Raw genomic sequence first — 19,685 nt, forward strand, 5'->3', positions numbered from 1 at the left:
CAGAACATCTTTTCACAGAGCTTCAATGGCTAATAATGTTGAAAATATAGGGCATCGTTATTGAGAGTTTCCCTGTATACTATACTTTTATACTTTAAAAATTAGAGCAACAAAACAAATCAAGAGTAACACTACAGAAGATGAGCTTTGTAGGTTTGATTTTAAGTGGCTAGATATTCATATCTACTCAAAGTGTGTTAATCTAGGTTTTCTGGGCTTGATGTTTTTCTGTAACAAAATGTTTCCTTATCTACTTCTCCCTGAAGACTAAGAGTTAAGGACAGCCCTCATAGTTCTTAGGAAATGTGAAGAGTGTCTGCTTTTCGTATCACTTCATATTCCTGATGAAAACTGCTCCAGTAGCTTTTGTGTGTTATGACTGACCAGATGCTGGGGCTATGATGAAGGAGCAAAACTTGATTACACCCATAGTTCATAGGCCAGAGAAATTTTCTAGCATCATGATCCTTAGCTACGCAGTGTCACTAGACTTGTTAAACATTATGATATAAAACAGGCTGCATATTTCCTATTTGATAAAGTCAGGTGCTTTACCTCCACTTGCTGACAGCAGCAAGAAGTCGTCAAGTAACATTACTTTTTGATCCAGAATTTCCCCAGCTTATTTGATGTTAGAAACTTTTGAGACAAAGATAAATGCCTCGGGCAATAAAAACACTCACTAGCACTTAGTTTTGGAGCCTATCTAGAGAGAATTTTAACATACGGAGTTCTGTAAGGGCAACAGAAAGGGGAGTCCAGGAAGTCAGGTATGAGCATTGCATGTTGAATGAGCCATGAAAAATGAGAATAAAAAGAACAGGAAGGTCAGGTTAGGCTAGACAGGAAAAATAGAATTGAGAGGTATGAATGGGTGGGTGAAGGAGGATGGCGTGTGTGAGGAACTATGCAACTGAGTATTATGCTACAAAACTAAGAAACCATGTTAGGAAATTCAGTCTACTTAGATGTTGTGAACATCACTGACTTATATAATAGGTGGCAACCTCAGAGTTACATAATAGCTTTATGCTAACAAAGCATTGGATATATTTTTAAAATAGAGAAATATAAGGTAAACTATTACAGCTGAATCATCTCCCATGTATTGCAGTCAAGTTCTAATGTTACTCATTTTAAACATCTAAGTGAATATTTTAATGTAGTATGTTAGGAATAATGCAGTTCTTGTAAAAAAAAAAACATTTAAGTGAGTTAATTTTTTACTTTGAAATTAATCACAGGATTATCTACCTGTAAAGAAAAAACAATCAAATATTTTTAAATTTACAGTCTTGGATTTTTCCTTCCTGGTATCTATGCATATAGAATATAGAAAAATAAAATGTGTGCTAACCCCAGATGGAAGTAGATGTATTGTCTGGAGAGATAGCTCAGTTGAAATTATGAGGTCTACCCCTAAAACCTGTGCAACAAAAAAACTGAAAGTGGTAGTGTGTACTTGTTTTTTATTGTTTTTTTAAATTCATTTTACATACCAACCACAGTTTCCCCTCCCTTTTCTCATCCTGTTCCCTCCTCGTACCTCCTTTCTACTCTCCCCCAATCCACTCTTCAGAAAGGGTAAGGCCACCAATGGGAGTCAACAAAGCATGGCATGCCAAGTTGAAGCAGGACTAAGCTCCTCCCCGCTGCATCAAGGCTGATCGAAGCATCCCACCATTGGGAATAGGTTCCAGAAAGCCAGATCATGTGCCAGGGACAGATCTTGGTCCCACTGCTAATAGCCACAAATGCAAATCAAAACAAACCTGAGCTACCATCTTACACCTGTCAGAATGGCTAAGATAAAAAACACTCATGACAGCTTATGTTGGAAAGGATGTGGAGTAAGGGGAACACTTCACTGGTAGTGGAAGTACAAACTTGAACAGCTACCTTGGAAATCAGTATGCTAGTTTCTTATAAAATTGGGAATCAATCTACCTCAAGACCCAGCGATACCACTCTTGGGCATATACCCAAAGGATGTTCAATCATACCTCAAGGCAGTGTGTACTTCTAATCTCAACTCCGGACAGGTGGATATAGGCAGATGTCCAGGACTGACTGTCCAACCAGCCTAGCTTATTTGGCAAGCTCCAGACAAGAAAAACAAGGTGGATAACATTTGAAGAATGATAGGTGAGGTTGTCTTCTGGCCTCCATATTAATGGGTACATATAGTCATGCACACACAGGAACATACACACAAAAAGAAGCAACTGTACATGTTAAAATATTTTCTAAACATAATATACATATATAATTTGAAATATAATCATTTAATTTTTTACTTTGTATAACTTAAAACATGGCATTTGAAGACTGATACTCCATTCTGTTAGATGTACCATTGTTTGTGTAACTATAGAAAGTATTCAGCTTTTCCTACCATATTTTTTTTTTACCGAGTTTCTGTTTTCTTACTGTAAATTATGCATTGCATATATAGCTTCAGAACTGGGATTATTGAATGAAAAATAGAGATATGTTTACTACTTGACACATGTCAGTCAGCACATTAGCTTCTTAAACAGTACAGCACTGAATTTTGCATTTGTAGTGTATCATAGGACTTATTTTCTCAGCTTTTGAAAGCAATTATTTAAAAATGGCAATAGTGATTCATATTTTGTAGTTTAGGAGTATACTGACTGTTTTCCTCATATTTTTAATGCTAAGCTGTGCCCATTAAAATCTTTGTTTAATACTTTATATTTGACATTATAAGGATTACTCTTGATATGAAGCTTTTTTATTTTTAAGGTATCCATCACGAATTGAAAAAATTGATTATGAAGAAGGAAAGATGTTAGTTCATTTTGAGCGCTGGAGTCATCGTTATGATGAGTGGATTTACTGGGACAGCAACAGGTTGCGACCCCTTGAAAGACCTGCGCTAAGAAAAGAAGGGCTAAAAGATGAGGAGGAATTCTTTGTAAGTAGGAAGGTTTTCCCATTTGAAGCTTTTCTAGATATATAATGACATTTTAAAAGGATTGTGTCAAATTTAGCAGCCTGATTGTGTTAATTAAATGGTTATTATATATGAAATTGATCTTAAAAGTTGTTTGACTAGGATTTTAAAGCTGGAGAAGAAGTTCTCGCTCGTTGGACAGACTGTCGCTATTACCCTGCCAAGATTGAAGCAATTAACAAAGAAGGTATGCATTTAACATGACCTGAGACTTAAATAGCACGGGAAGAAAAATTCCTTTAATTTAAATTTCAGTTAAGGTATATAATTGTTGCACTGAACCTTCTTGTTTTATGTTGTCCTATGTGGATTTCCTGCTAGGATTCTTTATGGAAACATTTGTTACATATCACATGGCTCATGGCTTCACAGCCTACATCAAAAAACCAGGTGTGTTAGTAAGATTTCCCATGATCCTGGGGAATCTTTCAGAAAGATAATAATCTTGACTACTTACTGTTTTTTTTTAAATGAAACAAACACTGCACACACACTGAGTGATAGCTTCTTTGATCTACCCAGTGTTGAACGCTTTAAGTTGTGAAAGACACATAAGATAGTTAAAAAAGTGCTAAAAGCACTTTGTTTGGGATAGAATAGTGGGGAAATGGCTGGACAGGGGCAAAGATCAGTATGTGAGGGACTTTAGAATCTTGCTAAAAGATTTGAATTTTATTTGGAAGTGATAAAAGTCATGGAGGAAGTTTAAACTTCAATTAAAACTAAAAATAAGCTTGAAGGAAATAAAAGGTAAAATAGAAACAGCAAACATTTAAAGGGATATGTAAGGAATTTTGTATGAAAAATAAATCACAGTAGTCCAACTGATGATCATTGTATCATTTTACAAAGATCTCAGTCCCATTTATTGTTGTAGTGATTTGGAGCTGCAGCTGAGACTGTGGTTTCATTTCTAGTGGTTACCTACTGCAGGAAAAGGTACTAGACAGCTCTGTCACTGGATATTCAGATTGTTTCCCTTTCATTTGGGTGCTTACACTTCTGTGGAGCTGTGTTCTATAGTGTATTTTTTTTTTTTTTTTTTTTTTTTTTTGGTTTTTCGAGACAGGGTTTCTCTGTGTAGCTTTGCGCCTTTCCTGGAACTCACTTGGTAGCCCAGGCTGGCCTCGAACTCACAGAGATCCGCCTGGCTCTGCCTCCTGAGTGCTGGGATTAAAGGCGTGTGCCACCACCGCCCGGCTTATATAGTGTATTTTTTTAAAGTCTTGTACCTAGGTACTCTTCAGAGACCAGTCCAGAGCCTACCATAGAGTAGGTGGTCAGTAGCAGTGTGGGCAGAAAGAACTAATGATCTGTTTTCTTAAGATCCATCCCAAACCAGACAAAGTAAAAGCACACAATACTCTGTAATTATGATCAGCTGTGCTGAGTATGGAGCACTTTAGGACTTGCCATAATTCCTATGGATGTGTTTTGCAGTTGTATACACACACACACACACACACACACACACACACACACACACACATACACACTATACTCAAACAAACTGCTGTCATTGCTTATCCTATTCTATTTATCCACAGGTTTTAAGACAGAAAATTAAGTTTATATTAATAGAGATGTGATGCTACTGGTACTATGATTACTGCTATTTCTGCAGTAGTTCTAGGAGTCTTTACTGAATTTATAGTTTTCTTAACTTGCCACTAGAAGTATTAATTTTGATTTCTATATGTTCCACATGGTGCATGAGCTTGCATCTTTCTTCCAAAGGGGAAAAAAAAAAAACAGATGGGAGTAGAGGAAACCCCAGTTCATTGTAAAAGCAATATGAAGCTAGCTAATGAGAACATTTAGATATTTGTGATAAAGCTTACACAAGTGAAGACAGAGCACTACAAATCTATGAATGTAAACATGAATATTTCAAAGTTAGTTTACAAACCAAGTCAGAATGTTCCCACTTGAGCTCGACTTTCCTAGGTGTAAATCTTGACCATGATTACAGTACCAGGCCTGAACCTGTGGAAGAGCCTCAAATCCAATCAAGAAAGCAGTGGTTAGCCACCCAACCCCTGGTGTAGCCTTGCCATTATTGCACTAAGGAGCACATCTTGTCCAGTAGGTTAGTGTTGTAGCATGTAGGGTAAGACCATTGATTACTTTCTCCTCAGCAGCCTGCACCCACACACATAGGCAGGTGTAATTAGATGCAGTGGGTTATTAAAAAAAAAAAAAAAAAAAAAAAAAAAAAAAAAAGGACATGAAGTTGGAAGAAAGGTAGTTATGGGGGTGGAGTCTGAGGTACAAAATAGTTGGGGAAGGGATGTGATTAAGACACATTATATCCATGTATAACATTTTCAAAGAATAAAAAAGTAAAGAAAGAAGAGTAGGAAATATGGGCTAGAGTAGTCAGATGTTTTCGACTTAAGAATGGTCATAGAAAAGTGGTTGGAGTGAGGTGCAGTTAAGAGACATGGTGAGGCATCCAAATGAGGAAATAGCATGAGCAAGGGCTGGAGGAACAGGCCCTGCCAGTGGCTATACAAACAACATGGGCTGCCAGGAGTGCCATGTGGAGGAGGGAATTGAAGAAAGTTGCAGGAATGATGATAGTGCAAGGTATGTATACAATTTGGCATTCTTAACATTTTGCCATTGTCTTTGCATCCCTACTGCTCACTTGATCGTTTGTTTCTTGAGTTCCACCATAGGTTTAGAACTTCGCAACATTTATAGAATTATCTTAATTATATGAAAATATGAAATCAAAATGTGATTTTCAGGTAAAAAAAAAAAAGAAAAATCTTTTTACATATATGCCATTGGCTTTGGAGTCAACTTCCTACCTGTTGATAATAATGAACACATTTCTTGTTTGTGCTTCTTTTGTAAAGGCCAGGTATCTACTTAAAGTGGTTTTATATTGACTTGATGGCATGAGCTCTACCACATAAAGTGAATTGCTTCAAGACCTCCAAGCAGATAGATGCAGGAAGGGAAAAGCCCAGCTGGCTATACAGCATTTTAGAAATAAATGGCTATACTGCCACTGAGATGAGTGTCACTCACTTGCCGCCTTCAACCTCTCAAGTTGGTCGTGTTGAACTGCAAACAACTTCCATCTTGATGCTTTCTAAATTATTTTCTAACTTAAACTTCATGTGTGAGAATATTCTTTTTGCCACTTTAACACTATTATAAATCTCCCTGAGAAAATTATCTTTATCATATATCAGAGCTTTCTCTCTGTTACCTACTTTAAAAGTAACTTTTGAAGAGACCAATGATCATTCCTGTAGAGATACTGTTCTTGTAAATAAAGGTTTTGTTTTTATGAGATAGTCTAAGGATATTTATGTCTTTACACAATAAATAAAAAATTTCAAAATTCTTCAGTAAAGATCAAAGTTACATGCAGCTAAGTCATCAGGACTTAATTTGTGCATATTTTAAGGGAAATACTAGCTCATACTTGTTTAAAGATCAAGAAAGAAAATATATTTGTAACTCAATGGAGTACTTACAGGAGACTGTGCCTGTGTTAGTGCAATAACAGAGCATCTTTTTACATAATACCACTGTTAGATTCCAAATGCTACTATAACATTGCATGGTACTTTCTAATTATTCTAACTGCTCCTATTTCAGGAACATTCACAGTTCAGTTTTATGATGGAGTAATCCGTTGTTTAAAAAGAATGCACATTAAAGCCATGCCTGAGGATGCTAAGGGGCAGGTAAGAGTGTTCAGTATTCCTGGCTACTTAAGGGATATCTTCCCGAATGGTGTTTTATCAACAAACATACGTATATATTTTATTAAATGAACTAATTGTAGGGTTATGTGCTGAGAGCCCCAAATAGCAGCAAGAAAGAGAAGCTTAGACTGTAAAATAAATTATACACTTGATTTTGCTTCTTTGGTTTTAGACCTGCTAAAGTTATAGGTCACTAGTTTCTGTTCCAGGTGAAATCCCAGCATCCACTAAGCTGGTGTTGTCCTATCGACCCAGCTGGATCGTGTAACCAGTCTATGGGAAGTGAGGTAAGTGCCTTTTTGCTTTTAAATTTTATTTTGTTTTATCTGGTATAGAGTCTTATTTAGAAAGCTAATTTTTAATATGAAATTTTACATAAGTTTCTTATCTTCTTCTTTCCTTCCACAAATCATAGTTATTCACCTTCCTTAAAAGGCGCTTACCTGACACTCTGTAGGCTGTTTCAGGTAGGGCTCTCTAAATAGCAAAATGGAAGCAGTACATTCTATGCTTTTACTGCTCAAAGCATGAATGGATGGTGAGCATTTGAAGGAGAATCTGGGATGGAGCTAAAAACCATGTTCCATTTGCTGCATATGCTTCCTCAATCATTGGAGAGAAAGGTGCCATTAGAAACAAAAACTATTTTCTTTCATGTTCTGCTGTTATTTGGGATTTTCAGCACCTGGACCTACAATTAATTTAAGAACTTGAAAGTAATCTATGAAAATGTCTAATGTGAAAATATGTTCCCTATTTGTTCCATATCATGTAGCAAAAATGTTATCTTGAAGCGTGTTAAAAATTACATGGTTAGTTTCAGTTAAGCATGAACATTTATGGTCTGCAAATGTCTAATTCCATGTTTAGAAATGATTATTTTTGAGTAATCTGGAAAATGTGATTGCTTCTGAAATGATTAGTTTATATATATATATATATATATATATATATATATATATATATATATATATGTAAATGCAATTTAAAGTGGAAATGCTTTCAACCAATAAATCACTTTGTGTCCTCCTGTGCATTTGTATTGATAAAACATTTTTAAGAATCCCAGCCAGGCGATGGTGGCGCACGCCTTTAATCCCAGCACTCGGGAGGCAGAGTTCGAGGCCAGCCTGGGCTACCAAGTGAGTTCCAGGAGAGGCGCAAAGCTACACAGAGAAACCCTGTCTCGAAAAACCAAAAAAAAAAAAAAAAAAAAAAAAAAAAAAAAAAAAAAGAATCCCAGTGGTGTCCTTTTTGGTTACTGAGTAGGAAGATTGATTAAAATATTGGGAGCATAGTTTGCTACATAACTTTAAATCAGTTTCTTCTTTTGCTTTAATACTGTGATTCTATAACTGTGGTTATTCAGATGTTATGAAATGACACTCGTATTTTGCCTTGAGCCTTTTGAAGTATGGCATTGAGACAGTTTGGTTTGTGGTTGAATTATGGGTTGTAGATATTAGACTTGTGGATGTCATGTTTGGAAGTATTTAGTCATACCATGATGGGCATTAACATTAAGATAAATGTCAAAATACAAAACTTCTCAAAGAGTACTTAATTGCAACATACTCCCTTTTAATTTTTAATTTTTCTTCTGATTCTTAATTATATGCAGATTAAAAGTATTTACTACGTATTTTTATAAGTTATTTTATGAGTTTGTCCCCAACTAGGTGTTTACAAATCAGGTAATTAGACAAGGCTAAGATCTTTTTTCTAGAGTTGAGTAGGTTGAGAACCCTTTTATGAATATATAAAATAAAGCATCTTTTACTCAGAAAAGAATTATACTGTACACTGAATAAATCCACAGTAGAAAACTTCTTCCCTAAACCCTGTGTAGGACTTGTGTAAGAAGAGACGTTAATAACAATTTTATATATAAACTTCTGGAATTGTTTTCTTAAGCTTAAATAAAAGTCCTAATGCAATTGTTCTTGACTTTGGGACAGTTGGCTGATTGTATTCCACCTCTGTTTGGATTCCGAAGATAGCTTGACCTTTCAGAGAGCTTTTGGAAATGCTTTTGTTGAAGTGTAAACTGTAGGCCTTTTTGTGCTTGTTTGTAGACATTGTTCTCCACTGGGGGATATTATGGTAGACATAATGACTGTTCAAACTAAGATGCCCTGTCCCTATCTCTGTCTTCTTTTATATAACTGAGTGGAATGGTTGTAGTGTTGATCCATAGTTATGAGGTAGTTAGGATGTTTCCCAGGATAAAGTCTGTAACCACAACCTCTGCTCTCCTTCATTCTTTTTGCAAGTGTGCTAATGTAAAGTGTGTATTGAAATGCACTGAAGATTAGCTTATACATGGCTTATAAATCCTTTGCCATTCTCCTTCCTGATAATTTGCACCTGTTGTTTTATTGGTGTTAGTAGATCTTTTCATATATGTGTGGTTCATATTTTTAACCTTACAAAGAGAAAGTCAGAACTTAGGGAATTGAATGACTATGGATAGTTTCATTCTGCCATTACTTGCAGAGTGACTCCTGACTCAAACCTTCTAATTTCAAAACTGCATGCATTGTTAATGCTCTGCTCTATTGTACAGGCTACCGAACATTTCAAGTATGTCATTGGTTCTGATTAATGGAAAAGCATCCTCATTTTTTTTTGACAGTGAAGCTTTCCTATGTAAAAGTTCAAAGGTATTTTGAAAAGTTCAAAGGAGGTATTTAATGACATGGCTGTAGTGTTTGCCATGATTAACAAATTTATGATTAAAAAGCATTTTAGAGTATTTGAAAGCCACAATGATGCTCCTTCTGCTGTGTCTTTTTTGAAGGTAGAAAATTACTTGAGATGGAAATGACCCTAACCTTGTCTGACATTTCTCTGACAACTCCAAAAAAACAACTGCAGTGTGGAACCTAAAGTCACATTCTCTTCTTTCACTCCATTTGTAAATTTACATTCACTCTGTATAGAGCTACTGGTGTGGTTGTGCTCAGTCCACCTTCGTCCTTGTGGACCGCTCCTTGATTCCCGATGGTGTTGGCCTTACTCGACGCACTGCTTCATTGGGAGCCTCAAGGCTCAGCCTTTAGTTAGAGCAGCCCCAGCTGCTTCCTCTTCACCTAAGTCCTGCCACATAGATTCCCATCCCACACTGGCTCCTTTGCCTTTGTTAATGTCTTACATCTTGTTTCCCCCTTTTAATTGTCCAATTTTCCAACTAATTCTCCTTGTCTCTAGAGACCAGCTCCTCTGCTCTTATATCTGAGGTCTCCCATTAGTACTTCTTTTCAGTCAGAATAGTCTCTCTGTTCTCCCAAGGTATTTTTATTGTTCTGTGTCCTGTCACATCATCTTTTCTTCTTTTCTTTTTAAAGGTGGTCTCATGTAGTATTTCCTACATGGCTGAGGATAACTTTGAACTTCTGATCATCCTTGCCTATTCCTTCCCTGTCATACTGTCTTATGGTTAATTTTATTGACTTGTAAATTTCTTGACTAGCCCTTTCCCTTTTATCAGCTATTGTGTTTTAGTGTTAGATGGATAGCTGGCTTGTCTTGTGGGACATTCAATAGAAAATGGGCCCCCAAAACAGCTTGCTAGGTAAATCACATGATACTTGCAGATCATTTCAATGATGGAGGGGAAGGATAGCTGAAGATGCATTTGTTGTTTGTTCACGATGGTCTGTTTATCTTCACCAAGTATTTTCAAGGGTGACTAGCTAGCACCTACATTTTTTGTTTAAATTTGTTAGCAGTAGTGTTTAAGTTCATTCATGCAATCCACGAATTAAATTCATTTTTGATGTAAAATCATTTCAGTTGCTTATAATAGGAACTATTCATGTTGAATGAACTTTATTGTCCATTTAGACAGTGCTTAATGGCATGAGTGGAAGATTAACTCTGTAGAGACATTACAAATGTTTACTTAAAAACATGTTCTTACTAAAATCCAATATAGCACCACTTTATGCTTCTTTACACTGTGTTATACTTTCACAATAAAGAATTTTGAGTTAAAAATGAAATACTAAGATTCATTCAGGGCCAGGGAGATGGCGCAGCAAATAAAGGCACTTGCTCCCAAGTCTGACCTGAGTTTGAGCTGAGTTTGATCCCAGGAACCCACATGGTGGAAGGACTTCCACAAATTTTTACCACATGTATACCAAGGCATGTGTGTCCCTCACCCTCATATACACAGAGTAAATAAATTTAAAAAATTAGCAACTAACAAATTTTCTTTACTAGTATTATGAAGATGTGATAAGTTGATCCTAAAGTTTAAATGTTTAAAAAGTAAAATCATAGTTTGATTTCTAAGAAATTAACCATGAACTGAATGGTATGTGCTTCTTAAAAAGAAACAGTAGATTGGTCAGTAGTAATGTACTTCTGTCAATACTCATAAAAGTTTAATGTAATTCTCTTCTTATGTTATCCACTGTATTATGGGAAAGAAAAGTAATGCCACTTTTAACTCTAAAACACTGAAATTGCATGTCATAATAGAGTTCCAAATTTTCTATAGGATTTGTAAGTTGTTTTTACTTAATTATATAAAAACATATCCAAGAACTACATGCTGTTGAATATTTTTTCATCTTTTAGGTGGATTTTCAGTTCAGTCAACCATTAGTTTATTAAGCTAAAAATTCAGTCATGATGATAATCTGCCACATAGTTAGCCTAATTTTTACATGTGTGTATGTGTGAGTAGCTGTCAATATGTAATACATAGTTTTATTCATTAGTGAAGCTAAAGTTGGAGTTTTAATACTTCATGTTTTATGTTTTTCCTTTGGAGGACTGGATTGCTTTAGTCAAAGCAGCTGCTGCAGCTGCAGCGAAGAGTAAAGCAGTGACTAAACCTCGCACCAGTGCTAACAGCAATAAAGAGAAAGAGAGAGATGGGGGAAAATGGTTTAAAGTCCCTTCCAAGAAAGTAGAAACTTCAACTTGCATAGCCACAACAGAAACCGAGAAGAAGGAGGAGCTACCCACATCTAGTGAACCGTTTGGTACAAAATATATCCTTATTTTTCTTTCTTGTGACACAGGTAAACTGAGGTAGCAAATAACACCAAATCCCTTGCTTACCTGTAATTTTGAATTTAGGATCAAATTTTCTGCTCTTAGCTTAATTAGGTGACTGACTTTACTATCTCATACATAATTCTGAAGATACTGTCAAATACTGACATTAGATCCTTTAATATTCTTGAGTATAAATCATTTGATATTTGTTAGTAGGTTTTTGCTTGAAATTTTTGGGTTAAGTTTTTAAGGTATTGTGCTTTCAGTGTGCTACATAGAAGTTTTTCTCTTCAGGTTTTCCTTCAAGAATAACTAACTACTCAGGGGGCTTTTATTTCTGTTGTATCAATCCAGAGGGATTGGTGTTTGTTTGAGTCATAATGCAGCACTAGATTTAAAAAAAAGTAATATACAAAGCACTTTTATTAATTTTCTGTCTATTAATTGTATGTCTTAATTTGGATTCCGGACAAATTCTCATATATGTGTTCTGTTAAAAGTAGGACTTCACATAGACAGCGTTCCAAAGATCGTCTTTCCACAGCCTGAGAGCATATTAACAAACAAGAGGAAAAATAATCAAGGCAACTCATTTCAGGCAAAGAGAGCACGACTTAACAAGATTACTGGTAAACTACAATGATTCTTTTGGCGGTGGGGGAGGCTAAGGGCTTCGTAGAGGAGTAGCTTCTTTTTAATAAAGGAAAATGGATCTTTTGGCTCAGTGGAATGAGTTGATTACTTTCTGGTTCTTCAAAGTAAACATCTCTCAACACTGTCAGCTTTGTCTGTTATAAAATGTGAAAATCACCATGTATTTCCTACCTACCTCACAGGGATGTTGTGAGGACCAATCAGCTCAAGGGTTATAAGAGACTGTAGTCTTGAAATCACTTCCATGGTAAAAATAGTTTCTGTCATAATGGCTTATCTGCATTTATCAACTTGCAGTGGCTTCATTTCTGTGGTTTTCAGGAGTTTTACATACCAACAGTCTTACAGATGACAAGGCTTAAGAATGGAGCCATTTGTAGTAAAAATATGGATATCTGAGTAAATGAAGTTCCTGACACCTTGGGTACTTGCTGCTTTTTCTGGAGGCTGGTCTCTGGAGAACCTTCTTGTAAGGGAGCATATTCTGCACATGGCAGTGCAGGGATGATGAAAATACAGACAACCCTAGCCAGGCCAGTGCTCACAGAAGAGCCTATTGAAGTGCTATCTCCGTGGCCAGTCAGGCTGCACCTGACACTTCTAGGCTGTCAGCCCAATGTGTTTCTAGAATTTAAATAAAACCTGATCATAATTCATTTTAAAGTACACTTTAAAGGGAAGCTTAAATATGATTCAGTCATCTGATTTTTTTTTTTTTTTTGGTTTTTTTTTTTTTTTTTTTTTTTTTTTTTTGGTTTTTCGAGACAGGGTTTCTCTGTGTAGCTTTGCGCCTTTCCTGGAGCTCACTTGGTAGCCCAGGCTGGCCTCGAACTCACAGAGATCCGCCTGGCTTTGCCTCCCGAGTGCTGGGATTAAAGGCGTGCGCCACCACCGCCCGGCCAGTCATCTGATTTTTAAGAACAAAATATTTTCAAGGGCCTTTGGTCTAATAAAACTGAATAAGCCTTTTTTTGGCATTCTTTTAAATACTTTGCAGAAGATTAGCTTCTTTGTCAGGTCCAGGAATAAATATGAAGTATGGTTGTGTCTGTTTTCCAAAGAGGAGACCTACTGAAAGATGGCTGGAGCAGAGAGCTCTTGTGAGCTGCTCGATGACAGGGCTCATTGAGGGTTTGATTGCCTTGAGCACTGAGGGGATCAGGCTTGTTCCGTCTGTGTATAGTACTTTCATGGAGTTCTCTGATATGGCTTGTTTTTTCCTTCAGGACAGGAAATACCTCATATCACTTCACCCGTTAAAACCTTTTCTTTAGAAACTGTTAGCCTTGGAGAAGGCCAGAATCTTGTCTAAATTGATTGTTCTGCTGTCAACTTGTGGCTTAAAATACAGAACTCAGTGCTACTTGCAGAGCAGAGTGGAAAGCTGCTTCTCTCTCCTGTGAGAAAAAGATTGAAACTGCACTGTTGGAGGATTCAAGACCGAGGAAGATGGAAAGGCCACTGACAGGATACAACTAATTGCCAGCTTCCCAGCATGATGGGTTTTCCTCCTTCAGCCACATAACCTGCTTTTAGTTTCATCCAATATGCTTTCATATATGCCTGCTTCTAAATGCTTTAATGGGAGGGGCATGCTCAACAATTAAAAAAATAACAAAACTAAACAAGAGGTCAGCTGAGTTCACAGTGATGCATTATCTCTGCATAGCCTTGAAGAGACAATAGTAAGGATAAAAGAACCATTTACCCTGTGCCTCAGATTGTAATCCTGGTTGCTTAGTAAGACTTTGGTCCTTCTGTGAAGGGACTTTTTCTTCAGTTTTCCATAGGAATTTCCAATGTGATAGTTAGCAACAAGAATAACACATAAGGTCTTACCCGTGTGAAGCCGTTATGATCTTTTCCCATCATTTACTCAGAAGATTTAAACATATCACCATTCTTTTAGCAGTTCATCTCTGTTTCTACTTTTGATTTCATGTCACAAATATGCCATGCAAAAAGACAGTAGGCTAGCTGTGGCTTTGCCTGTGGACAATAAATGTAACATGTGATCCATGAAAAGAAGTGAGGACTAGTGTAGAATAGCAGAGTCATGTGGGAGTTTTGCTGTGTTTCAAACTCAGCAAGTTCATGTGTCTCTTTCCTTTACTAGAGAGAAATGGGCAAGAATCAGAGCAGTTTGTTCTTATTTACTTTCCTCTCATTCCACTCTGTTTTTAAAAATAGTTCTGGCTGAAGATCAGTGAACCAGCAACTGAATTAAGTGTAACTCTGATGATTCACTGTTTTGCTTTCCTTCCCTTCATATTTATCCTATGGTGACTCTAATCTGATTGATGTATAGAGAATTATAAAATGATGAGCTTTTCAAAGTTACAATTAGGAAGAAATGAAATTGTAGTTGGATTCTGTATATGTCTGCATTCTCCTTGGCTATTAAGGTTTTTGAATATGTACTGTGCCGTATGGACAGTTCTATCATATGGTGTGTTGTGTATGTTCATTTAAGGTAGACAGTTTTGCACTGAAAGCCAGAATCCATAACTTTAGAAACAAGTTAGAAGCAAAATTGAGTTTTAGTAGACTTGAAAATAGCAACTGTGCACAGAGTAAAATAATAAAGAATAGTCTGTAGAACATGGTGTACTCTAATCACTGTAGGCGTTGCTGGAAGTAAGAAATGCTTGTGCGATGTTAGGGATTTTTGAAATATTTGAAAATTTCCTGAGATTAAATTGGCTAGTGACACATAAAGTTGACCAAGATTTTGACCGCTTTGTTCTTTGAGCACTCCCCTTTGTGTTCCAGGGAGCTCTGGCCTCCTGTTTCTCAGTGAAGTAGATTATTATGAAGTGACTTTGTTTGCTGGTAGGACTCAAGATGATGTGATATTCTACTTCTACCAACTGGTTAACGTCTTGATGCTGTATCATGCATTCTTAAGATACTTTTCTGGAGCAAGGCCTGTTTGTAATGTACTGATAATAAGTATTTGTAGTAATTAAAATTAATTTCATTTGTGTCTATTTCATTCATATTCCCATTTACTTTGTATATTAAATTTCTTCTTTGAATTGGCAGGGAAAGATAACTGGTTTTGGACTTTCTCTTCAGGCAGAAGTAGAATCTCCTCTTCAAGTGCCTATTCTGTCATTGGTCCCCTTTTGTTTATGCTTAGTAATTCTTTTTAAAGTTGATATACTTGGCAAGCATGCAAAGTTTTGTGTATATTTGGAACTTTTGAATTTTCTAGATACCAGTGTATTTTCAAATCAAATTTTAAGGAGTTTGTTATAAGTGCTTTGTTATTGTCTATGGCCACATTAAAAGGCTTTCCTTTTTCTTCCCAACAATTACATAGAAATAGCTTTTTAATCAATTTGGTCTACACTATTGTAATAGGTTTGGATGGATTGTTTTGTTTCTTTTACTACTTCTACCATATTCTGAAATTTGAACTTGTAATTCATCTCATATCTTGATGAATATAAAAAGCATTCTATCACTTCTAGGAAATGAAATGAGTAAGGTATAATTATTTAATATATTGAATGGCAAATATTTGTCATGTTTGAATAGCGTTAAAAAATAGAACTTCTGTTCATTTGCTCACATAAAAGACCTTGATTCTGTATCATTTAACAAAAACTTCAGTAACTCATTGATTCTCAAGAATATTAGCTGGAAAAAAAATACAAAACAAAACAAACATTGTTTTAAATGTTAAAGAAATGTTCTATACTACATCTTTGGTGTTCATATAAAATGTTTACAGTATAATTAAGATGGAATTTGTGGGCTAAAAACCTTATAAAAACAGTTTATATGTCTTTCTCATTTAAATCTACACTGGATGTGGGACAGGAAGAAACTGTATAGATTGTTGTCTCAAAGTAGGTGGAATATCAATCACTGATGTATCAAAATTATTGTTTCTACTGAGCTGCTTTGCTTCAGTCTCAGCTGTAGATATTCAGCTTTCCAGCACAGCCAGTGTGCCTTCTGCCTTATGTAATATTTGTCTCTCTTACTACTTTAGGGAGGTCATGTGAATATGTGTGTTCCCATCAGGTTACTTAACACCTATGGGGTAGTTACTTGAGAAAGTCAGGCCACATTGCCTTGTGAGTAGCTCTCTGTCCTGTAGTGTTTCAGGGGACCTTTTTTCTCCTATGTTAACAGTTGCAGTAATAAAGGTGTTTACTGTTGTTATCACTTGTTATACATGTTTCCTCTTTTAAACAAAGTAGCCATAAAGCCAAATTGTTGTCATTTTAAAGTCTTGATAAACCTACTTTCATGGAGGATATTGACTGAATGAGCAAAGAATTGTATTCAATGAAATGCCTTTATTAATGAAGGCAGAATTTTGATGTTTTTCAAAATAACTATATCATAAATAAAGAATTCGGTCTTCTAACATTAGGTGTTAGTGTTAGAATTCGCCTTTTGTCATCATTTACAGAATGAAGCTGTCAGGCCAGGTGTTCACATGACCTGCACAGTCTTCCCCTTTCATATAAAATGGGTCCAGGACATGATTTTGAAAGTTTTGCAAGAAAATAAGACATAAATGAGCATTGCTACAAATGCACAAAGCTTAGATTAAAGACTTTAGGTTGACATTAAAATTTAGGAATACTCTTTAAAAAGTAATAAGATGAAAGAATGATATTCTACTCTGTTTTATGAGTATTAGCAATATAAGCCATCATAATGTGGACTTTGAAGCCAGAAATTTTTTCCCAAAATAAGTGTATGTATTTAAAGTTCTCAAAAGTAATATTAAAAAAAAAAAACCTTACCCAAGTCTGTGAACAACTCTCAAATATTGACTCAGTCTCTTGACTTCTCTGTGAAGTGTGTTTACAGTTTTAAAAGTTAGCATTTGAAAGTACTTCTATATATGGGAAATTTCATCTGCTAAAATTTTAGAAGTTGATTATGGTGAAATTAGTATGTTTTCTAACAAACCATTTCTGTACAATTCTCTCAAGGTTTGTTGGCTTCCAAAGCTGTTGGGGTGGATGGTGCTGAAAAAAAAGAAGACTGCCCTGCAACAGCTCCAGTCCTGGAGCAGGTATGAAATGGTAGCATTTGATTGTTTCACGGTCCCACTGGAATGGTCACGGAGCTGTAGTACCTACGTGATTGCAGTTGTCCCTCTGATCAGATATGGGAATAGAGCACTGACTCATTGATGATAGATTTTTTAACTCTGCCTTCTCCCAAGTATGCAGATAAAATATGGACTTCATTAGCTTATGTTTTCCATAGACTGATATTAAAGCCATTGTCTCCAAAATTAGAAGGCTTGGAGACAGGCATCCCAGGGTATGAGCTTCCAGCTGGACACCTTTAGCTTTCAAAAAGACCCTTACACAAATACTTTTCATTTGTGTGTTTAAACAGGGTTTTTTGACATCTAATTAAACTTCTTTTATAAGAAGTTTCTTTTATATTGTAACAGTTGGTGTTGTTAGACTGTGTTTTATGAATTGATCAATGAGCCATACATTTTTGCTAGGATGTATATTTTAATAACTACAATAAAAAGAGAATTTAAAAAACTTTTAAGGGTCTGTCTTAAACCACCTAATAGAGAAATTTAAAACTGAAGGTTACAGTTGCTAGAATTGGCCGTGGCTACCTTTGAGTTCCCACAATACCTGTACATAATGAGCTGTGCATGCTTTTCCATCCTCTAAGGGCTTAACTGCTTAGGCACTGTATGAATACAGTAATAGCCATAACTGGATTTCTTTGGTTCTCCTGTTTTAAAATCTGAGCCTTAATGTAGTTTCAATATATCCTTTTTGTATTAACTTAATTTTCTTTATTAGTAGCCTAATAAAGAAGACTTTAAAACGAGTATCTTTTCTCTTCTCTATATGTGTTTTAAAGAATAGCCCAAATTTAATTGATATTGTATTGAGTTTTTCAGTGTTTATTCAGGCCTGATTTGAAAGCAGTACATTGTTTGGGTGCCTCCATTAATGTTGTATTAAATCAACGGTCTTTTAAATTGATCAATATGTCAGTGACTCATACTTTCTGGTTTTCTATCAGCATCAAACGGTTAAGTCTTTGCCGTTATTGTCAGTATACCAACCAAATTTTAAATAACTTTTTTACTGTGTATGACTATATTCAAGGTCCCAGATATAACAATATTTTGTACTACTACAACTGTTACAATATACTCAGAATGCGACATATCAGGGACTTGGGTAATAAAACATTTCTGGAAAATTCATTACAATGTCAATCTTTCATTACACATAATCTATGAGGTAAATGTGATTATGAAAATTACTTATTATATGTGGAAGTTAGTTTAGAGGTCAGTAACCAGTTCAGAGAATCAGTTTTAAGAGGAAATTGGAGCAACTCGGCTATTAGTACTTGCATAATTCAAAACTTTTGAAAGTCCTTGCCAGTTTTGTAACAGAGACCACTAATAATTAATGGAACCTTTGTAAACTGTTCTAGAGTTTAAGAAGCATCATGCTGTTCCCTCTTTTATTTTGTCATTCAGGTTGATTTCAATGTGAAAATGTTTTGTAACCAAACTCTCAATTTTTATGCTATATGTTAGCCTTGCTTCTAAGCTAAAAAGCCGAGTTATAAAGCTCTTAACTATCTCAGTTGGTATCAGCCAGAGACCTAAATGAGAAGTTTTGATTGTTGCTAACTTCTGTTGTCCTAAGGAGTTACAATACCAGTTCTGACAGGTTGATAACAGGCCTACAGCCACAATTTGCTGTTCTAATGGAGTTATAGATTCAAACTGTGATCTTGAACCCCTTTATTAGATTATTAGTTATAGATTACTTAATTGTATTAGGGAAATGTCATGTTATATTTACTTTTGGATAAAAATTGCATTTGATGCATAATAATTCAGTAAGGTTTAAATATGTTAATTTGTCCTTGTTTAGAAGTTAAGCACCTTACCAAGTTATTAAGTTTTAAAATCTTGTTTTATAACTTTGTAATTCAAGAGTAATGGATGCTGTAGTGATGTCTCTCACATATGTGAAGATGAACAATAAAATTGTTTATTTACAAGTAATGGCTCTAATTACTTTCCTGGCAACACCTTTTATGATAAGCTTAGGAATACTTTCCAGTCATGGAGTTCTTTTTCAAATGATAGTTCCACTTGCACACATGTATAGTGAAGAAATTCAAGAGTAGAAAATGAAAGTCGAATGAATGGGACACTTGACACAGGGCCTTTTATGTCAGATGCCTAGCATGCCATCTATAGGGCATTCTGTGATGCCATGTCTAATATCAAATGTATAACTCCCCTCACCAAAATCTGAGTATCTTTTCTTCTA

The 19,685-nt window shown here is 35.6% G+C and overlaps 1 protein-coding gene across 5 annotated transcripts in view; it reads left to right on the plus strand.

Moving 5' to 3' along the window:
• Positions 1 to 19,685, plus strand: part of Phf20l1 (PHD finger protein 20 like 1) — a 75,849-nt gene that overhangs the window by 23,196 nt on the left and 32,968 nt on the right. For 3 of the 5 annotated variants that reach the window (XM_037197511.1, XM_028876010.1, XM_028876011.2), the window contains exons 3-9: positions 2,770 to 2,941; positions 3,083 to 3,167; positions 6,599 to 6,687; positions 6,918 to 6,995; positions 11,492 to 11,705; positions 12,225 to 12,350; positions 17,337 to 17,419. In XM_037197511.1, the coding sequence (XP_037053406.1) occupies positions 2,770 to 2,941; positions 3,083 to 3,167; positions 6,599 to 6,687; positions 6,918 to 6,995; positions 11,492 to 11,705; positions 12,225 to 12,350; positions 17,337 to 17,419 (847 nt within the window). Of the gene's footprint in view, positions 1 to 2,769; positions 2,942 to 3,082; positions 3,168 to 6,598; positions 6,688 to 6,917; positions 6,996 to 11,491; positions 11,706 to 12,224; positions 12,351 to 17,336; positions 19,415 to 19,685 lie in introns of those variants that run through there. The other 2 variants (XM_028876014.2, XM_028876012.2) reach the window with 2 other exon arrangements.

This window comes from Peromyscus leucopus, chromosome 20, assembly GCF_004664715.2.
Source record: "Peromyscus leucopus breed LL Stock chromosome 20, UCI_PerLeu_2.1, whole genome shotgun sequence".
NCBI classification, from domain to species: Eukaryota; Metazoa; Chordata; class Mammalia; order Rodentia; family Cricetidae; genus Peromyscus; species Peromyscus leucopus.